The sequence below is a fragment of the Eutrigla gurnardus genome (assembly GCF_963514095.1).
Source record: "Eutrigla gurnardus genome assembly, chromosome: 14".
NCBI classification, from domain to species: domain Eukaryota; kingdom Metazoa; phylum Chordata; class Actinopteri; order Perciformes; family Triglidae; genus Eutrigla; species Eutrigla gurnardus.
Genome location: NC_139937.1, coordinates 14,962,006 through 14,981,566, shown reverse-complemented (window position 1 = coordinate 14,981,566; position 19,561 = coordinate 14,962,006). Strand labels below are relative to the sequence as shown.

The window sequence follows — 19,561 nt, the reverse complement described above, 5'->3', positions numbered from 1 at the left end:
CCTCCAAATTGGCCTCCGCAAACCTGAATCATCTCAATGATAGTGATGAGGAAAGCTCAAGTATGTTATTATAACAACATCATTATGCATGCTCTATTTATTACCATGCAGTCACCAGCAGAGGTAATTGGCAATGACACTTTTTATCTCTTGAGTTAAAAAGAACCGTTTGGATAACTGGTTGTGATTTCATTTCCGTTGTGGTTGCAAAACGAACTACTTCTTGCTTTCAGTTATAAAGATAAACCTTACATTTGACAATAATGTTTGCCTTAGTATTGACTTCTCACATTTCATCCAGCGTCCCTCCGGAAACACAGCCGGCTTTTACTTTGAAATCAGTTTTCCCAGACGCTCGCGCGGAGCTGCGCGTTCCCCCGGCGACGGGAAGGCTGGGCTCGCGACAGCCTGTTGATGAATTTCAAGTGTGCAGCGAAGAAAGTGACCGTGTGGTGATGTTACCCTGTTGCTCTTTTAGCTAACTTTGCACGCATTTCGTGTAGTTTATCCGGCGGAAGTGTTTTTCAAACAAAAAGTTGTTGAGTGCCTCGAGTGCGGCTCCAACTTCAGGACCAGCGGCTGTCCAGTGTTCGCCTGGAGCTCCATCAGCGTCCACTCGACGGGATGGTGTCTTGGCGTTAAATGACTTCTTCGGAGAGGCTGAAGTGGAATGCACTCTGCCGGGGACATGAACCATGGTAAGGCCGTCTTTAGTGCTCCCCTTCAGCCGGACACCAGAGTGTGTGTGCAACGCATTGAAGTAGTAAAACGTGGTTTCTAGCTGGGTTTTCTCCCATTGTTGTGGTTGTCAACGATATGTGGTCCAGTTTGACAGCATTACACTTGATAACTTTACTTTTGGGCAGAAGAGGAAGCAGTAAGATTCTTTACTTAAAAAAAGTAGCCTATACCTTTACAAAAAGGTACAAAACTGCAAGTAAATTTACTTAAAGTGAGAGTGAAATGGTACCTTATGTGATATTACTACAGATGGTCATGGTTTTAATGATGTCGTCCTATATATACCTTGTGCAGCCAGGTGACATAGTAGAAAGAGGGACAAAGTCCTTGGATGGACAGGACAAACAAACACAAACAAGGACTTTCACACAGGGGACCACTGTTACTCTTGTTGCATAAATGGGGTGAAACGGATCACAAGGCTTGTGGTTCGGATCGTATCACGGTTTTGAGTCACAGATCAGATCACCAGAAAAAAACAAGAGCAAATATAGCTTTTAGTGATGCCTCATCACATTTTTTGGCACCGATCCAGATTGCTGGTCTTTTTGTTGTAGTTTTTTTTAGGAGGAATACGAGACTCCAGACTCCCCCACCCCCAACGTCCCGAAAAGTTTGTTTCAATGCCCCAAAGTCCATGCAAAACCTAAAAATATCTAGTTCCTATCCTTTTACTTTGTTATAGTCATCCATAGTTATTTGCATGAAAAGACAATTAAAACATTATTAGGAAATATAATATTGTATTCTTATTGATAAGAAATCTTGACCTTGGTAGTTTTAGTTGTGAATTATAAGCGGCTTACAACAAACGTTAGTTATCCAGTCAACATAAAGCTTGGAAAACTGCGACTCCAAAAAAAGCAGAGGAGGAACAACCCTAAAATAGTTGGAAAAACAAACTTCATCATCTAACAGAATTCTGACGGAAAAATCGGAATCAGTTTAGACTGCAATCAGTGAATAATGGGCAGATTAATTGACACTGACAGCAGATGAATTGACAAAGATCGACTGTCCCACTGTGCCAGTCAATCTTATCCAGTCATCTCAAATTACACATATAAATCCAGGGAATAATACAGACTGAAACAAAAGGGAATACTCTCACTCTGTGACTCTATGCAAACAGGTAATACAATCAAGTAAAATATAAGGTCAAGTCATAAATCACTGTCACCTGACATTTGCATCCTGTCTTTTGTAGAGACCAACTTTGAACAAAGCTGGTCTCAACAGTGTTTTCCTATCTCCTGCCTATCACGCATCTTTCAAGAGGTCCCTATAGTCTCACATTTCAAATTGGTTCCATATGCAGAGCAGACAGGCTCCTGGACTGAACTGCCACATGGAAATCAAGAGGAAAACTCATTCTTCTCTCCTGTTTTTTCCTTCTCTCCGTCTATTTTGGACTATTTTCACTAGATAGACAGTGAATGTTGTCCCTACTGAAGGGTGTAGTGGACTAAATTGGTTGTGTTGTTGTTGTTGCACATTTCATTCAATGAAGCAACAGAGGGACTAAAATGTGTGTTTGTAGCATTTGTTTGAAACGTAACAGTCCAGTCGTCTGATCTCAGCTCCAACTAGCACTGGTTTTCAGTTACGGGTGGATTTCAATGCTGGGCGTTCAAAACCTGCAAGTATAGTCAGTCTTTGTACATTTAACGCCAGGGACTGCTGCTCATTGTGTTCTCAGCTGTGCTTTCCCGTTCCTCTGCTCCACGCCTGTGTGGAGAGAATAGAGGCTAGACATGCTTTGACTGATTCGAGTGATTGCGTCTGTCAGGTGAGCATGGCCACGCACACTCCCCTCAATTGTGAAGTGTGTGGTTTGGAGTCAGCTAACCTTCCTGTTTTCTGTTTTCTCTTCTCCCTCTCTCTCTCTCTCTCTCTCTCACACACACACACACACACACACCAACTATGTTTGAGTCAGATGGCACTAGGACCCAGAGCTCTGCAGTCGCCCTGAAGTCAGTTGTGAACTCCACAGAGGTGTAACCATAGTAATACACTAGGAGTAGAATGGACATTGAGTTCAGTGGTCATTTGACTACTACAAGAGAAAATGTTGATTGTTGTCAGATGTCATGGTGACAGCACACCCCCCAACAAGTGTTGTCGCAGCTTGGATGTCTGGCTACTTAGCTGGGTTGCATTGCACTGGAGGGCTATGAACTTGTATCACCTTTTTACATATTTCTCTCCAAAACTGTGAGGCACCGTTCTATGTTATGAAACATATTTCTCATGAAGCTTCAAAGTCCAAAAAAGTGTGATGCTGCCGTTATTTGGTTCAGTGTAAAAAGCAAAGCAGACCTAATTCCTAATTCCAGACATACACACACATATAAGTGCTTAGAACAGCTTCTCTGTCATTTATTATAGATATTATTAAGTGCACAAGCAAACACACCTGCATTGCTTTCAGTTAAATAAACCAAGCAATTTTAAATTACACGTTTAAGTCTCATTAGTAACCACCTTTCCGGGTGTAATTACTGATTCAGCCTTCACACACCACACGTTTATGTATGGATTCACCCTCCCACTCATGCCCTGTTGCATTATAAATGACCCATGAAATCTCAGCTGCCTTCACCTGTAAATGTGCGTCGTGCTGCCAGATGACTGGAGGCCCAACTGTAGCAGATTCACCTCAAAGCCGTGACTCCTCAGGTTTATTGGCGGCAGCATGCAGCCACTTGCTGTTTTTTGTGATAACTTGTATAATGACTTGTAATCACTCGACAGATGAACTGCAAGATACTGAAATTCGCTCAGAGTGGGTCAATTTCAGTTCAGATTCAGATTCCAATCTTCATCCGGCCTGCGAGACCTTTTCCACAGCGGATATTTGGACGGCAGCACAGGTGTAATTAATGACGCTGCCAGCAATCTCTTAGACCCTGAAACTGTGAACGGATTGCAATCATTGTAATTAATGTTGATTAATCACACCTGCGAAATGTCAACAGGTCGGCTTTGAGGCAGATACAGTGAATTCCTTTTCATGCACTGAACCTAGTTAGCCTGTTTCCTCCTTTTTCTTTTAGAACGTTTGAGACAAATATACAAGAAATTTAAATTTCTTGTGTATACAATTTGTGTCTGTGATTATTTTCTCATTTACATACTTATTTTTCTGAAATTATTCATACATTTTATTCAGTTTCTGTTTACAAACAATCATTTTCACTGCTTATTTTTCACTTTAGTTTTTCATTTTAACAACCCTGCCACCCCAACATATTACATGCTATAAAAACCTAATAGACAGTTTTTCTTCTGAAATGTGGCCACGATGCAGCTGTTGGAGCTGAATGCTGAATCAGCTGCATCCACAGGAATATCACCAGTTAAGCGTTATTCATATTATCATATTTTTATACCCCCTTACATTTCAGCTCATTCATATGAACTTCCACAGCGACTTCTTATTCATTTATTTAAAAAAAAAAGCATTCGCAGGGATTTATGCAATTGCATATTCAGTGTGTAGGGCGGCCAGCATTGTTGGTAACAGAATGAAAGATGCAGAGAAAGCACATTTACAAAAGCAGCAGCCAGTGTGTCTGACATTTGTTTAGAATGAATAAATTGCGTGTGAAGCTTCGTGGCATGGATTTTGTACAGTAAGATCCACAGCAAAGAGAACAATAGGAGACATTTCCTAGTGAAAGTGACTTCAGAGGCGCTTTGCCTCCCACTCCATCTGCAGCGGGTCCAACTGGGGGACACTCGTCTGAGTGGAGCTGGTTGGCTTGTGTATCGTTCAACGCTCATCGTGTGCAGTGTTGCTCATTGTTTAAGCAGAGCAGGTCGTGGATGGTCTGTCATGTGTTGAGCCTTGTTAGTTTTACTTAATTATGCCAACAAAATAAAGCAGTTGGACGCGCTAGAGAGGAGGGCACTGACACAGTTTCATCAATCATGGATGAAATTACCACTAGTGCTGCTTTGTGGTCCCAGGTTACGGCCGGGTAAATAAACTCCATCCTGTCTGAGTTCATATCATCACCCAGAGGTGCTCGGTGAATTTCACTGAGCTGTATTTACTGTGAATAACAAGACACACAAATGGTTTACTACAGCAGTATGAACCCAAAATAAACTATTTTGTTGTGATTTAATTGGAAGAAACAGATAAAAAAAAGATGCCAAAGTAACTACATAATGACGACACAAAGTCATGATTTGATAGGTCTGTCTGCATTACGATAAGCAGCTTTTCAGCGTTAGATCGGAGGTAGGCTATGCTAACATTGTAGCTGCTCAATCAACAGTAAAATATCGTCATGAAGACGTAAATACGGCAGCGAGCTTGTTGTTTGTACTATAGAGAGTCTCTGGTTTCTACACATAGTTTGGTTCGGTCTCTGTATGTGAGCTTCTGTCGTAGAGCTTGGGGTGACCACAGACCTTTTCACGTCTTTGCAACGACTTTGTTTGCAAAAGCTTGCCCAAAAATGTTCTCCGTGTTTGGTGTGAACATAGACATACTTTAATTGACACAAATGCTAATGGCTGCTATTATTAACGTGATAGTTTTCTTGCATTAGTTGATCAACAACCCTTAAATATCCTAATGACAACTTCGACCATTCCATTTGTTTCAACGGCCCTCTCTTGCATTATATATGTTTGAGTGATGACTGGATCTTCAAGCGCTTAAAAAGGTATATGAATTAAAACCAGGTTATGCAAACTCTTAATATTTCCTCACTTGGAGAGAAAGGGAAAGTGGCGTAGTGTAAGTTGATCTTGATGTGGCCGCTCCCCAAATTTAGCGTTAATTGTGTGTCAGCAAATGCTTTTGAAATTATTTTTGTTTGAGCCACCACTTTCCTCAGGAAATGTTCCCACTCACGCTGCACCTTCTTCCCAGGAGTGTGCTACACACAATGGGGAACAGATTCAGGCACATGTGCAGTCCCATAGCTCCATATGGAGCGAGGACTTTTTGTGCCACGGCAGAGTAATTACTTTCAGAGCTGTGATGTGATGTCTGGGCTTCGTTCTACTCACAGAGATGAGGAACATAAAGTACTGAATCCTTTATTCCTTTGCCAAAGGGGGGGGGGGGAACTCTTCCCGCACAACAAAGCTTTTCAACACAGCTTTTTCTTTTTAAGGTGCTATTGGTTTGCCACTCTAAGCAGAAAGAGATGTTTTGTGGCCGCCTGCGGTACACATTTTATTCTGAGGTAGCTTTTGGAAAATGGAAAAACAGTCGAGGGCTGTGGAAAAAAGATTCAGATGGATTTTATTTTGTTACAGGACAAAATGTTCTGGTCATATCTTAAACGAATCACCACATACAGTGAGTCTATAGAAGACAGGCTATATGTCCCACTTTATGTGTGTATGTGTTTTAGCACAGGTCAAAAAGACCTGACGATTTAGAAACAGGGATGTAATCAATCACTTTGACACTATCGGTAGAAAAGGGCTACATGTCGGTGCCAAAATCTGTCCATCATCAAGTGGTTGACGGCTGTCTCGCAGATATTTTGAGGTCTTCATGCATGTGTTTCTGTCGACTTCGCCCAAGGGAATTATTCACAAATGATTTGTGTTGTCACAACTCAGAAAACAGAGAAATGCACAACTTCAAAGGCAGTGTCCAAAAGTTATTCTGTTAATAAGGGGCAAGGGTCGCAAAACCAGCAAGACAGGCAGACAAAACCGAGAAGGGGCAGGCGAAAATCTTCAGACAGGGTATCAAGCATGGGATCAACTGGAGGGAAAACCACTGGAAACCTAGGCATCACACACTATATAATCTGGCATAAGCCTGGTGAAGCTGGGCTGGTATTTGAGTGAGTGGCTGATGAGGAAAATGGAGCTCAGGTGTGAAAATGGGCGGGGAAGCTCAGGTGAGGGGAATGAGGTGATTGCTGGGTAGATGGAGTCAGGACCTACAAATTAGAGGAGAGTGAATGATCAAGCAGATGCCCACAGGGCAAATAACATAAATTTAAACAGTCACTCAGGGTGAAGTGTTTTCACGTTAAACATGGAGATACAAGGGTGGGTGTTCACACTGGAATATTATATTTACACAGAAACATTAAGGGTTTAAGATGGAACATAACAACACTAGGAATGGTGCTGTATTTCACACGTAGTTTATCCATCATTTGTTTTAATTTTGTTTATTGGAGCTGTTTTGAGTAAAACAAGTAAATCGGTTATTTGACTGATTAACTTTTTAGGCAGTGAAACATAACTAAAACCCCCAAATAGAATTTTTGTAACGTGCCGTGTCAAATGCTGCCCCATTCATATGTATACTATTTAAGCCCTCACAGTTTCACACACTCAACCTTCAGGCTTTAAGGCCTTAGGGGGACGTTTGGATTGGACCATAAACACCTGGCATAGTACTCAAACCTCTTCCATGGTAGTTCCTGCTACAGTCGGTGTCTATAGGACCACGTTTTGCCACGATGACTCATACACAGACTCACCAAATGAAAACAATACACGCATCTTTGCCCAAAATGACCAATATAAAAGTCTAAAATCAGGCCACTGCTTTACATTTACCTTTTATACTAAAATGATTAAATCATGATGGCGTTTAAAAACGATCTACTTCTCTTTACTGTCGCTACCAATGCAATTAGCTACTTAGATGACTTCAACACTAAGCTGTGAATTTATCTTGAATTATGACGCTAACTTTGTTAACAGCTTCTCACCAGAAGCAGATGGATCCAGATCCAGTAAAAATTCCAAGGTGGTGACTGCTAGATCGAAGATGGCGACGGCCAAAATGCCTAACTTGAAACTTCAATACTGTAGTCCACAAACTATGGGTGACGTCACGATGATCCATCCACTCCTTACATACATTCTATGGGGCAGAGTGGTGTGTTATTGGTGCATTGGTTGGCTGTCTGGATGCTTCCGCTGGGCAGGAAAGTACCTTTGATTTAAAGAACGTAGGATTGATCAAAGCTTGATTTTGATCAGTACAACACTGAAAAATGAACCTCTCAGTAGATACAGCCCTCTGTCTCCAAACGTTGCTCTTTATAAGAAACATTTAACCTTCCTCACAAAGAACCGGCTGATTTAACCCATGTCAAATTTCACCTTCATAATTTCCTCCGACGGCTGCTTTCCAGAGGAGAAAGTTGCTGACAGAAGAGCAGCTCTGCTCTCATTTCACTCGACAGGAAGGGCAGTGTAAGGTTTCCTCTCCCGAAAGCTCCGCTGTGGAAATCATTAGATATACAGATGTTTACGTATTCACACGACAGTACTGAAATCATAAATCATTGTGCACTCTACATGTAAATATCCGGAAACACACACACACACTGGAATCCACACACATTCGTGTGCTTACCAATGCATTTGCTTGTCTACATGTGGCCCTGTATACATGCATCATCTCTAGCTGTGTGAACATTCAGTGGTGTGTGTGTGTGTGTGTGTGTGTGTGTGTGTGTGTGTGTGTGTGTGTGTGTGTGTGTGTGTGTGTGTGTGTGTGTGCTTATATCATATCGGTTCATATTACTCCGGCTATTCCACAACTCATTGATGTATTAATTTGCCTCAGGCGTGTTTGCCCTTGGGCTACTACATTATTGCTTCCTTCCTCCTCCGCTATAGTTTCATGTATTTATACCACATCCTCTTGTACTTCATAGCTGTGATTTCAGTAGTATACTTCTGAGCTGGGTCACTGGGGTCAAACATTGGAATGCATTGTGCCTTTCATGCCTAGCGCTGGTGTGAAGGTGTGGGTTTTTCAATGAAGCAATGAAATCATAACCACTGTATCAGTTACTCCCGCTGCTGCCTTGAATCCTTAATGAATTTTTCTCGCATGCCTCCACGGTGAACGGGGAATACAAAACGGAGAAGAATCTTGATCAATTCAAGTAAATGGAGGCAAAACTATATCAAAACATAGGTTTAAGAACTCAAGCACAACATGAGAAACTAATACAGTACATACATACATATATTCATATATATTCACACACATGTTAACAACGTGACAATCAGAAACAGGAGGGAAGCGTCCATTCAGCCAAATCCTCCATGAAAAATGGCTAAAAACAAGCAGGTTTGATGACAATTTCTGTTTTACTAATGAGCCATTACCAGTTAAAATCATAGTTTTAACTTTAACACACTTTGATTGACACATTGTCACCTATATGTGCAGAGAAGTTAGCGGTAATGTTTCTGTAGTATTTGCTGCTTTTCCTTTCAGACACCAAACAGATCATATTATATCTTGCAAAACCTACATTAAACATGTCAAACCTTAAAATTAGGTAAGACAGGAGCCTTCATCCTCACCTCCTCTTCTCTCGGCGGCAGCAGCGCTCTCATTATTTTCTACGGAGAAACATTGGATGGTATCACGCTCTCCGGATAGCTTAACTCATTTATTTTTCATCTTTCATGTGCTGTCATCATCCTCGGACTCAAACACAGCAGGAAGTGATTTGAGCAGTTACTCAGTACATTCCACGGCCCGGTACATCAGTCTGCTTTGGTTCGCTTTGCTTTGCATTTGTTTTATCTTTCCTACATCCTTGCCTCTGATACTGTGTGTATAGGTGTGTGTGTGTGTGTGTGTGTGTGTGTGTGTGTGTGTGTGTGTGTGTGTGTGTGTGTATAGGTGTGTGTGTGTGTGTGTGACAGAGAGAGAAAGAGGACCTGACTGGTTTCATTAAGGTCCCCTCTCAACTGACAGGCTGTTGTTGACAGCTGATGGACACACACACACACACACACACACACACACATTAGATGTTTATATGAGCTTTTGTTCACCTTGCTCTCTCATCTCGCCCCTCTTTGCCCTTTTCTTCACAGTAAATTTAATTAATTTTTATTTTAAGTAAAAATAACAAACATAAAAACATAAAATTAACAGAAGCATTTCCTTCTTCCCTCATGTCACTTTTCAGTATTCTTTCAGTTGCGTAGATTGCCATTGAATGCTTTTGTGTTTAAGTTGGTGTTTGAAAGATTGTATGCTGAAAGGAAAAGAAAACTAAATCTCTTCTTCTTTCCCCTCTTACAAATAGCTTCCCATTCAAGTCTGCTGAGTCTCACACGCTTGCCTCGTGCTCTGCATCATCGGTTCATGTTTTAATACAACCAAAGACACAACAGAGTTTTGCTCAGTGACATTTGGTTCTGTCTCTATTGTCAGAGCTGAACAAGTTCAAAACAACAAGTTTAATCATTGCTAGGTTGTCATCTTCGCTCTAGGACCTTGTATTTTGTGTGAACTTTTTAATAAATCCAAGAGCTTTATGTGCTTTGTGCTTAATGCTTATCAGCAAATGTTAGCATGCTGAAGCTTGCTTATTCCTGTGGGTCCTGCAGCTCAGATCACACACAGTGAGGCTCGCCCAGTGCGTCAGGGTATGCCATAAACACTGCTGGTATTTCCATGGCCACGCTCATGTGGAACAGCTGGAAATATCACAAAAGCGATCACTGACTTTGGCAGACATATTTGTTTGTGAAAAACTTGATAGTGATTTGGGGAACGTGACGTGGCTGGAAAGCTAGCTAATGTTGTCAAAGCAGTGTAGTGTGGATTTGTCGTAAGGTACGTCCTATTCACTGGAGCAGTGAACGTTTCCATTGGATGAAAACATTATGGGATGCAAACCAATCTGTGCATCGAGCGGTTCTGGCCTCCATGTCGTCCATTAATTCCTGATAATTGACCCCTCGTCTGAATGGTCATTTATGGATTTACAACCTTAATGATAAAATAAATAAGAAAGGTATTGTTGTCACTGTTGGGAAATATTGCTCAGTTAGAAGTGCTTGAAGAGGCATTCAGATTAACAGAATGAAACAGGACATTAGGATTTCTCTTGCTGGAAGATATTAAATTGTAGAAGTGATGAGATCGCTCAGCCTTCAGCAAGTCATTAAGAGGACCCCATACGTTCTTTGAGATCATCAAGCGATCAGTCCCTCCACATCTGCGCTTTTAACACTGGATAGTTAAATCTATCCACAGGGAATGGATTTATGAAGAGGACCTGTCTAGGTTTAATTGATTTAATCGCCCAATCATTAGGACCTTGTCCAGCTGTATAATAGATGATTAAAAAATCTGCCAGAAAGGAGCCGAATGGGCCTGGTCGGTAAATTTAAATACAATTAATTGGACATAGACAACCCACTATGGGCAGAAGAAGAAAAGTAAGGCCACGGCCCGTCAGCAGGGGTGTGCGGATCAATCACTTGTGAATAATCCTTATTTTACTGCCATGTTTCAGCCTTTAGATGGCTGTAAAGAGCGTCACCAGAGTAACAACCTTCATGGTATAGGCTACTAATTGTCTTGGATTACAGAGCTAATAAAAATACATCTTAAATCATTATTCTGTCTGATTATAGCCATTATAATCAGAAAAAAAACATGATTCCTCCCACTAAAGCCCATGGCGAACTAACAAGATACCAAAACGGTTCAGTCGAGGAAATGACCTCACTGTGCCCCAGGAGGATTCCAGTTGCCGGGGCGACATTGCGGCTCAGTGATTGGTCTGACAGAAGTTTGGTGAAGAAGTGGCTGCTTGTGCAGTGCACCCCAGCAGTCGTGGTCTAGTTTTGTGAAAGTTAAGAGAAAGTGTGATATGATTGCTTTCTTGATTTTGTACTCTGCATTTCCCTTTCCTTAAAGGTCACCGCCGCCAAGGCAGTTTACAGTTGATCAACAGCCTGAATTTGCACATCAAAGGTCACCAGAGTTGATTTCTCTGTGAAAGTACTGTTTAAATTTACCTCATTCAGTCTAAAACTTGGCCGTTATAAATGCTGGTGTGACTGAGCAGCGTGAGCTCCCAAATATAATGTTCCTGTGCAACCAAGCTGCGTTTGTATTTTTGTGTCACAAATATGTTTTATCAAATTCAGCGTTGAGTGCATATAAAGATTGGGGTGAGTCGCTGTGTAAAACAAGGACCTTCACCCAGGAGACCGCTGTTCCTGTCCCGGGTGAAACACAAGAAGCAAACTTTCAGCCAAAACATTGTCTTTTACCAAACCTGATTAAATAGCTGTGTTGCCTAAACCTGAACATAACTGAGAATGCAGTTTGACAGTTGATACACGTATCTGAAAACATTGATATGAAAAATATTATTGGTTTAGAGACTCAAGTTATCGAAACTTACAATGTCAAAATTTTATTCAGGCGACTGGGTTGGCCTGTGAACTAGCTTTCTCTTTGTCAGGATACATTGTTTCTCCTGTTTGTCTCTCTTTATTCTTTGTAACACATACACACACACACACACACACACACATACACACACACACACACACACACACACACACACACACACACACATACACACACACACACACACACACACACACACACACACACACACACACACACACACAGCATACTGATTAGTGAATGGCTGATGCCCATTAACGCACATGATGTCTTTCTTTCAGTGAGCTTGAGTGTTTCTCAGATTGCGTGTGTGTTTGTGAGTGTCGTGCTTATTTATATGTTTATATGTGTTTATATGTGTGTGTGTGTGTGTGTGTGTGTGTGTGTGTGTGTGTGTGTGTGTGTGTGTGCGTGCTAGCTAGTAATTGAAGTCAGTGCAGACGGAGGCATACTGACCTCATGCATTTCAAACATAATTCTAGCTTTGATGGCTCTATTAAGCCAGTGTTGACTAACGGATCATTTTAACTGCAGTTTGTAACATCAGCTCACAGCTCTCATATCAACTTCTAATCATTCATGTGGTGTTAAACCGGCTTTCTATTATGTATTTATTCATCAGTAGAACATCACATCTTGTGCTAATCTGTCTTGGACATCAGTTTTCTCTGCTGTGTAAATGTGACGGAGAAATTGCTTCATGACGACTGGAGCTAATAGCTGTGAAACAATATTCAAATGTCCTTAAAAGCAGTAGCTCCTGATGCTACCTGATGGTAAAAAGTCATGTGCAAGTATCAACTCATACAAAACACAGATTAAAACTATGCTCCGCCTCACCGTAATTAGAATTTCCGAGGAATGCATTCACTATCTTGTTAGTGAGGCACAGTGAGTTCTAGCTGTGTAATGCAAACCACAGCACAGATGGTTACACTAATGCACTCCCGACCTGATGGCCCTTTCCATTCGTTGTTGTGAGGGCGTCCATCTGGTATGTTTTAGCACCTTAAAGTTTCCTCTTGCAGGAGTTGAATCCAGTTTTGAACAACATGCTCTTTGTCACGGTTGTTTGTCTTGCTTCTTCAAAGTTGAGCTGAAACAGCATTTTAATAGCAGCTAGCTTCCGCACCTTCACGGTCACGTATTTCTGAGTGAAACGGGATACCGTTAGGCGGTTTTTTATTTGATCATTGAAAAGATTAGCTCAGGACCTTCTCTAGCTCTGGGAAGTTCCTTGACTGATGGATGGATATCAAGATATTGTTTAGTACTAGCATGATGTAAGCACACGTCGACTCATATTATGTTTTCCGGGATGAAAAAGTTATTCGATTTAAAAAATGATGTAGAGATTTTTCTGCATGCGTGTTGAAAAGGTGCAAAAAAAAGGGTTTAAAGGGCTTTTTTGAAATTCCATCTCAACTTTAAACAGACTTTAAAAAGTTCTCATGCATGAGACAGTTTTCTGCCTCCACAGACAGACGGACAACCTCACTCCTCCTTCTCCTCCTCTTCTCCTGAGGCTAGCTGCGGCACCTGTTGCGTGTCTCGACTTAATGCTGCATACCTCCCCTGCAGCCCTCAGCTGGGACAGAAGGAAAGGAGGCGTATTAAAAGACAAAGGAAGGCAAGAGCTGTCAGACACCTGGCCAGCGGGAAGGAGGTTATTAGGAGGAGATGTGTATATTTAAGTGTATATATATACACACACACACACACACAGGTAAATGAGTCTATGAGTGTGTCAGAGCTGCACAGTGAGAAGACAAAGAGGGAGGAACAAATACTGTGAGAAAGAAAGAGAACTTGGAAAGATAACAAGCGGAACATGTCTTTAGCCTGACAGAAATAGTGTCATTTTTCTTTTTGAAGGAACAGAGAAAATGTTACAAAACTCCGTAACATTGTGTCGTTTTAGGCAACAGAAGTGTTTACACAATGTTTTCTTTTATAGTATTTATTCTGCAGGTCAAACATGACAGCACAGTCAAAACTCAAGAAGCCTGAAGTAGCTCCAACCACATCACACATATATGTGTATATACACTGTGTTTTCTACTGTGAGTGCATCTCCAGCTGCGTTCATATCTGTGTGCAGAACTGTGGAGTATCAACAGCACGCTCTCGTGTTGACACGTTCACACTGAGCTACATGCTCGGACGCTCATTAGCCATGCTCAGCCCAAACAAGCGGGGGAGTCGTAGGGTAATCGGAGAGATGACATGCCGCTGGGAAAACACATCTAAGCGCGTTAATGCGCAGCGACTCGTGTTTTTGTCTTTGTGATAATAGCAGCGGTGTTCTCGTGTCGTGATTTATGTTTTTATTAACGTGTGTAATTGTGGTGCGAGTCAGTGCAGCGAGCAGCAATGAATTCATGTCCGACGCCCGCATGTAACGCATACATTAGCACAGCAGCCTTAAAGGAGACGTTTTCAGGTTCACACTTGTGTTTTGGGTTTCTACTAGAACATGTTTACTTGCTTTAATGCGTTTCTCATACAGAATAACCTGCAAAAGACCTTAAACTTGGCCTTTGTTCCAACCTTGTTTTAATTGCTTGTCAGTGCTTTTAATCATGTTAATTCTATCTGCATTGCTGTTTCATGGTTCAACACCACGGTAAAGATACCTCATCAATGGTCTTTCAAGGTTAAATAACGGTTGACTGAATGTTCAAGACACACATTGTTTTTCCCATACTGTCTGCTGCATACGTCTGTCTGCTGCCTCCCAAAACCCAGTCTCTGATTGGTCAGCGTTGCCTTTCGTCTCTGTGCTTTCTAGTCAATTGTCAAGTCTAGCTCAATTCTGTCCTCCCGATATACAGCATATCCCAACCGTCCATACACAAGCCAATGCCCTTGTGTTCGACAGTCTAAAACCTTCAGATATTCCGTTGAATGTCATATAACAAAGAAAAACAACAAATCACGAGAAGCTGGAACCTGCAGGTTTTGGCATTTTAGCTTGAAAAGAATTACTGAAACAACAAATTGATTATCCAAATAGTTGCCAATTAATCGTCTGCCCATCGACTAATGCCTTCACAATGAAGGACTCGAAGCAAGAGCGAGGCAGAGGCGGGCAGACTTGCAAATGAACTGTGAAATCCAACCCAGTAGCGTGAAATATAAAAAGCCATTAGAGGTCAGCAGAGGCTGCCAACCCTCTCGGCAGTGATCCCATTTATTCAGTGTGATTCACAAAAGCCTCTCACTAAATGCAGCAATGATTCAGTGACATTCAATTGCTCCGTGTAGCACCTTTGATCAATAGAGGACTCATTAGTATTCATTCTCACCCCTCCACAAAGTGCTGTGAGTGGACGTCCACCTTGTGCTATCCTTCATCGCCACTGCAGCACATTTCACTGTAGCATATTAAAAAATATGGTTAAGTATATACTTGAGCATGACACACATTGGGACCCTACTGTTTATGCATACGTTTATGTATGTCAGGCTCTCTCAGCACTTAAACTGCCAACACAGGGAGCCTAGTTCAGGGCATTCCAGTCCAGGGGAAGAATAATGGGATCCTTTCACAGGTGGAGGGTATCTGGGAATGCTGTTAACGGCTCTAGGATGAGGAAGACGTCTCAAGGGTCTGAAACATTCCTCAGCTCGCCGTTCACCTAAATGGAGGGGAGGAAAAAAAAGAGAGGGAGAAGCAGTCAGTAATCTGGGTCACGCCGGTGAGAAATGAAAACTTTCACCTACGGGTTTGCTTATAGGACGAGGGTAAGAAAGCAGGGCGTTCAAATAGAGCCTACAGGGCTTGGTTCAGGTTGCCTGGGCACGATTCCAAATAGTTGGAATGAAAGGGAGCTTCGTTTTGGCGATAGACGCTCTATGCTTCCTCTGTTACTGTTTATCTTTCCACTGAGCACCGAGTGTAGGCCACCCTGTCTGCAGGGGAACTGCCAGCCTTCCTCCGATGGGTTTATGTGTAATTCTGTTGCGATGGTTGCTGTCACATGAGTGTGTTGCTATAGAGGCAAGACAAACCCTGGAACAAGCAACAATACATCTTTATTTTGCTTTTATCATTTGGTGTCAAGGAGCTACATATTTAGCTGCCTCTGTTCCATGAAATCAAATGAAAGAAGTGCATTACATGCCAGGTGCTAGACAGTAAGGATTGTCAATTCCTATAGCGACATCACTTTTATAGAGCCTTCAGTGAGTACAGTAAGCTATACTCGTGGTGACAGGGCATTGTGTGAAATATGGGCCTTTTATTTCCTCTGGCTGTGCGTTGCATGCAGAAGGCAGCGCTGAATTATGGGCACGCCGCAATCGTATTGGTCTCAGCTGGATAAGTCCAATGCTGCTGTAAGCCAGTGGAAACACAGAGCCAGCCGACGCTCGCTTTATATTCAGATTTGTGCAGCGTAAACGGGTTGTTTAAGCTCTGCTCCCTCTTTGTCACCAAATCCCAGTTTTTCTCTCTCATTTCCATTTTGGGTAATAAACACTGAAAGGTCACACATCGCTATTATGATGCTGCCGCAGAACAGAACAGTTTGTTGTTTTTCCCTACTCCCTTCCACATTTGCTTCCCACATGTCTGGAGACGAGAGATCTCGGCGCAGCCTTTGGTTCACCCCGCAGGAATCCGAGTGCCCCGTTCTGTTTAGTGCAAATGCTATCTTTGCAATTTATGGTGCCGCTCCGTTATAATCATGGTGGCTGCTCTCCCTCTAACTGGTCTTTCTGTCTCTCTTTTTGTCTATTTTCTCCTTCCAGGCCTGGCGAGTGTGGTCAAAACTCTGCTGTGGTCAAAAGTGGCTGCTCCTCCTCTCCCCCCTCTTCCTCCTCTTCCTCACAATCTCCGTGATGACGATGACGCTCCCCCTCCCTTCGCCGCCTGCTGACATTGACTGGCGGTCGTCCCGTGCACTGAACTCCGCCAGGGAGTTCAAATCCAAGCACAGAGCCACGGAGCCTCATCAGGCCGCCGCCTTCCAGCAGCCGCTCACGCACATCCACAGCGGGGCCTGGAAATCCAGCGCGCAGCAAGAGGTGTCGAAACATTCGGTGCCACCTAAACCTCTCGGAGACGCTGTCGGCGACGACAAACACGGCATCAAAGAGAGAGGTCGTGCAGTCTTGCATAGAAACGAACACAAAAACAAAAGCATTGCTTCTAAAAGAAAAGAGACGGCAGGCGCCATCCGCCATCCAACCAGTCATCAACGTCCCCTTCGCTCAGAGTTTACAGTCAACAAAACGGGACCAAAGCATAGAATTAAGCCCGGCAACCACAGTGCTGTGGGAAAGCATTCTGCACGGACCTACATTCATCTTGAAAGAAGCAAATCCATAACAGCACGTTCCCCTGCTCCAGCAGATAGCCTTATAAACGGCAGGCAGGCAGGCAGATGGGACAGGAATGCAGACACACAAATGCATGGCAGCCACACAAGTGCCGAGCTGGCTGAACGTCACCCAGCTTTGGAAAAACACAGACGAGCAGCAAAGCACTACCGGAAATCTGACAAAGTCGGTAAGGAGCAGCAGGCTGTGAAAAAGCCCTCCTGGGATCTAAAAAAACACCCTAATCTCTCAGAGGATCCCTCCAAAGAGAGGAAGAATCCCAGGTCGTTGGACCGTAGGAAGGCTTTGTCCAAACCAGAGGCAGCCATGAAGAAAGATGACGGCGGCTGGTGTCGGAGCTTTAGAGACCAGGACTTCCCAGACGGCGACCACAGGAGGATCAGGATTAGCCTAGATCTCCGGCCTTTTCCCTGGCTCAGCGAGGATGACATCCAGAAGATGGAGCTCCTGGCTGAGGCAGAGGTGGTCAGTAAGGCCAGGGTGCCTGCACATGGACAGGTGCTCCGAGTGGCGCTGGATCCTCCTACACGCCAGCAGGTACACAGCTTTTAATTACATGGACAGGAGATCGTATCAAATGTCACACAATGTCGGTGGATTTTCTTTTCATAACTATTTTTCTCCCAACCACATATTGACGGTGAGCTCTGTGTTGAACTGTTGACATGTACATATTCAGAGTAGACTGTAGTACAATATAGAGAGGCAACACATATTACATTTCTAATGCTACTAAACTGAACTAAACTACACTTAAAAAAGGAGTATGGTCCTTAAATGGTGGGCACCATCTATAGACTGCTATAAAGATGACAGCTCCAAATAAGTGAAGCCAAATCCTCTGGAACGCCCCCTGGTGGCTCGCTGCTGTCCCTTCCATGTAAGTGGATGGGACATAGGCCAAATACAAAAAAAAAAACGCATGTCAAATATATTTGTTTACAAAGGTGGTTTCTGTCATTTTAGGCAGTTCTTATCAGGTTATCTGGTTTTAATCTGGGTGTGACATCATATCATATCCAGTCAGTTGGACCATGCGATAGGTCTATGAGGACTGAGGCACTACATATCGGGTGTGGTGTCCAATACTTAATGCTGTTTTTGTAAATGAAGACTAAGCATTACATAACTGCGTCTCTCCATCCCAGCAGACCGGTTCCCCTGAGCAACGACCTGGCCAGCGACATCCAGAAACCCACAGTGAGCGCTGCCAACAGGGGCACTGTTCCCTGATCAAACGCACCGACGACTGGTTTGAAGTGTTTGCCTTCCACCTGGACAGAGTGCTGGGACTCAACAGAAGTCTCCCCGCGGTGCTGAGGACTTTCCGCAGTGAGGTTTTACCGTATCGATACATCAGCGGCACCCCCAGACCCGTAGTGTGGTGGGATCCTGATATCCAGCACCTCGCTGACAGAGACAACGACCAGAACTCGGTACCGCTCAGCTGGGCAGAGTACCAGAAGCTGCTGCAGGTCCGCTGCGGGACTGAAGCAGACCTGAGGTCAGCACCTTGTGTGGGAGTTCACCATGCAGAGTGGGGGAGACTGGCTCTCTTTGACTTCTTATTACAGGTAAGTTGAGTGCTTCTTATGCCTCTTTTCCAGTCCTTCGTTGTGAACATAAAAATTTAACTTTGACTGAACGAAGAACTGATTAGAATTTGTAGGTCAGAAGTCAAGGTCACTTATAACGAAGATGTCACACATGTCGAACAGGATCAAATGAAGTGGTGGCAGTCATGAATGTAAACTGGTAGACTGGTGGGCAGAGGCATTCAACCGTGAGGTGCTAATTTTAGTTTTTCTCATGCTGTGGTTCCTCCTGTAGGAGAGAGCCATAACAAGAAACATAATCTTGTAATTGTTGTGTAGGCAGTACTGTGGAAAATAAATGTGTTCCATCCTCGTATAGGTTTAAGGTAACTGGAGTCAGGATTGATGAGATGAGGATTCCTACATGAAACTGGAAAGATAAGCTGTTTCCATTAAGTATCTACAGCATTGTTCAATAAAAAGCATCACAGACGTTAGTCCTGTCCCGACCATAGCCACAGTGTTATTACAGTGAAATATAAAAGTGGTTCTCAACCTTTTGTAACTTAAGGCTTACTTCTGTTGTAAACACTTGCTGAGAACCACAATAAATAACAAAAAACATAACATGACAAAAAAATAAGAAAAATAAACTGGACTGCACACATGTGTTATGCATCTGTCAGCTGTGATGACAACCTCGCCCATCACTGCCTGCCATTATGAATCCAAATCTAAAATCATATTC

The 19,561-nt window shown here is 42.9% G+C and overlaps 1 protein-coding gene across 2 annotated transcripts in view; it reads left to right on the top strand.

Moving 5' to 3' along the window:
* The first annotated feature begins 446 nt into the window (after positions 1-446).
* Positions 447-19,561, top strand: part of gask1a (golgi associated kinase 1A) — a 30,706-nt gene continuing 11,591 nt past the window's right edge. The window contains exons 1-3 of one of the 2 annotated variants that reach the window (XM_084027285.1): positions 447-698; positions 16,688-17,815; positions 18,430-18,852. In XM_084027285.1, coding sequence (XP_083883411.1) covers positions 696-698; positions 16,688-17,815; positions 18,430-18,852 — 1,554 coding nt within the window. In that variant the 5' untranslated portion in view covers positions 447-695. Of the gene's footprint in view, positions 699-16,687; positions 17,816-18,426; positions 18,853-19,561 lie in introns of both variants that reach the window. The other variant, XM_084027284.1, reaches the window with a different exon arrangement.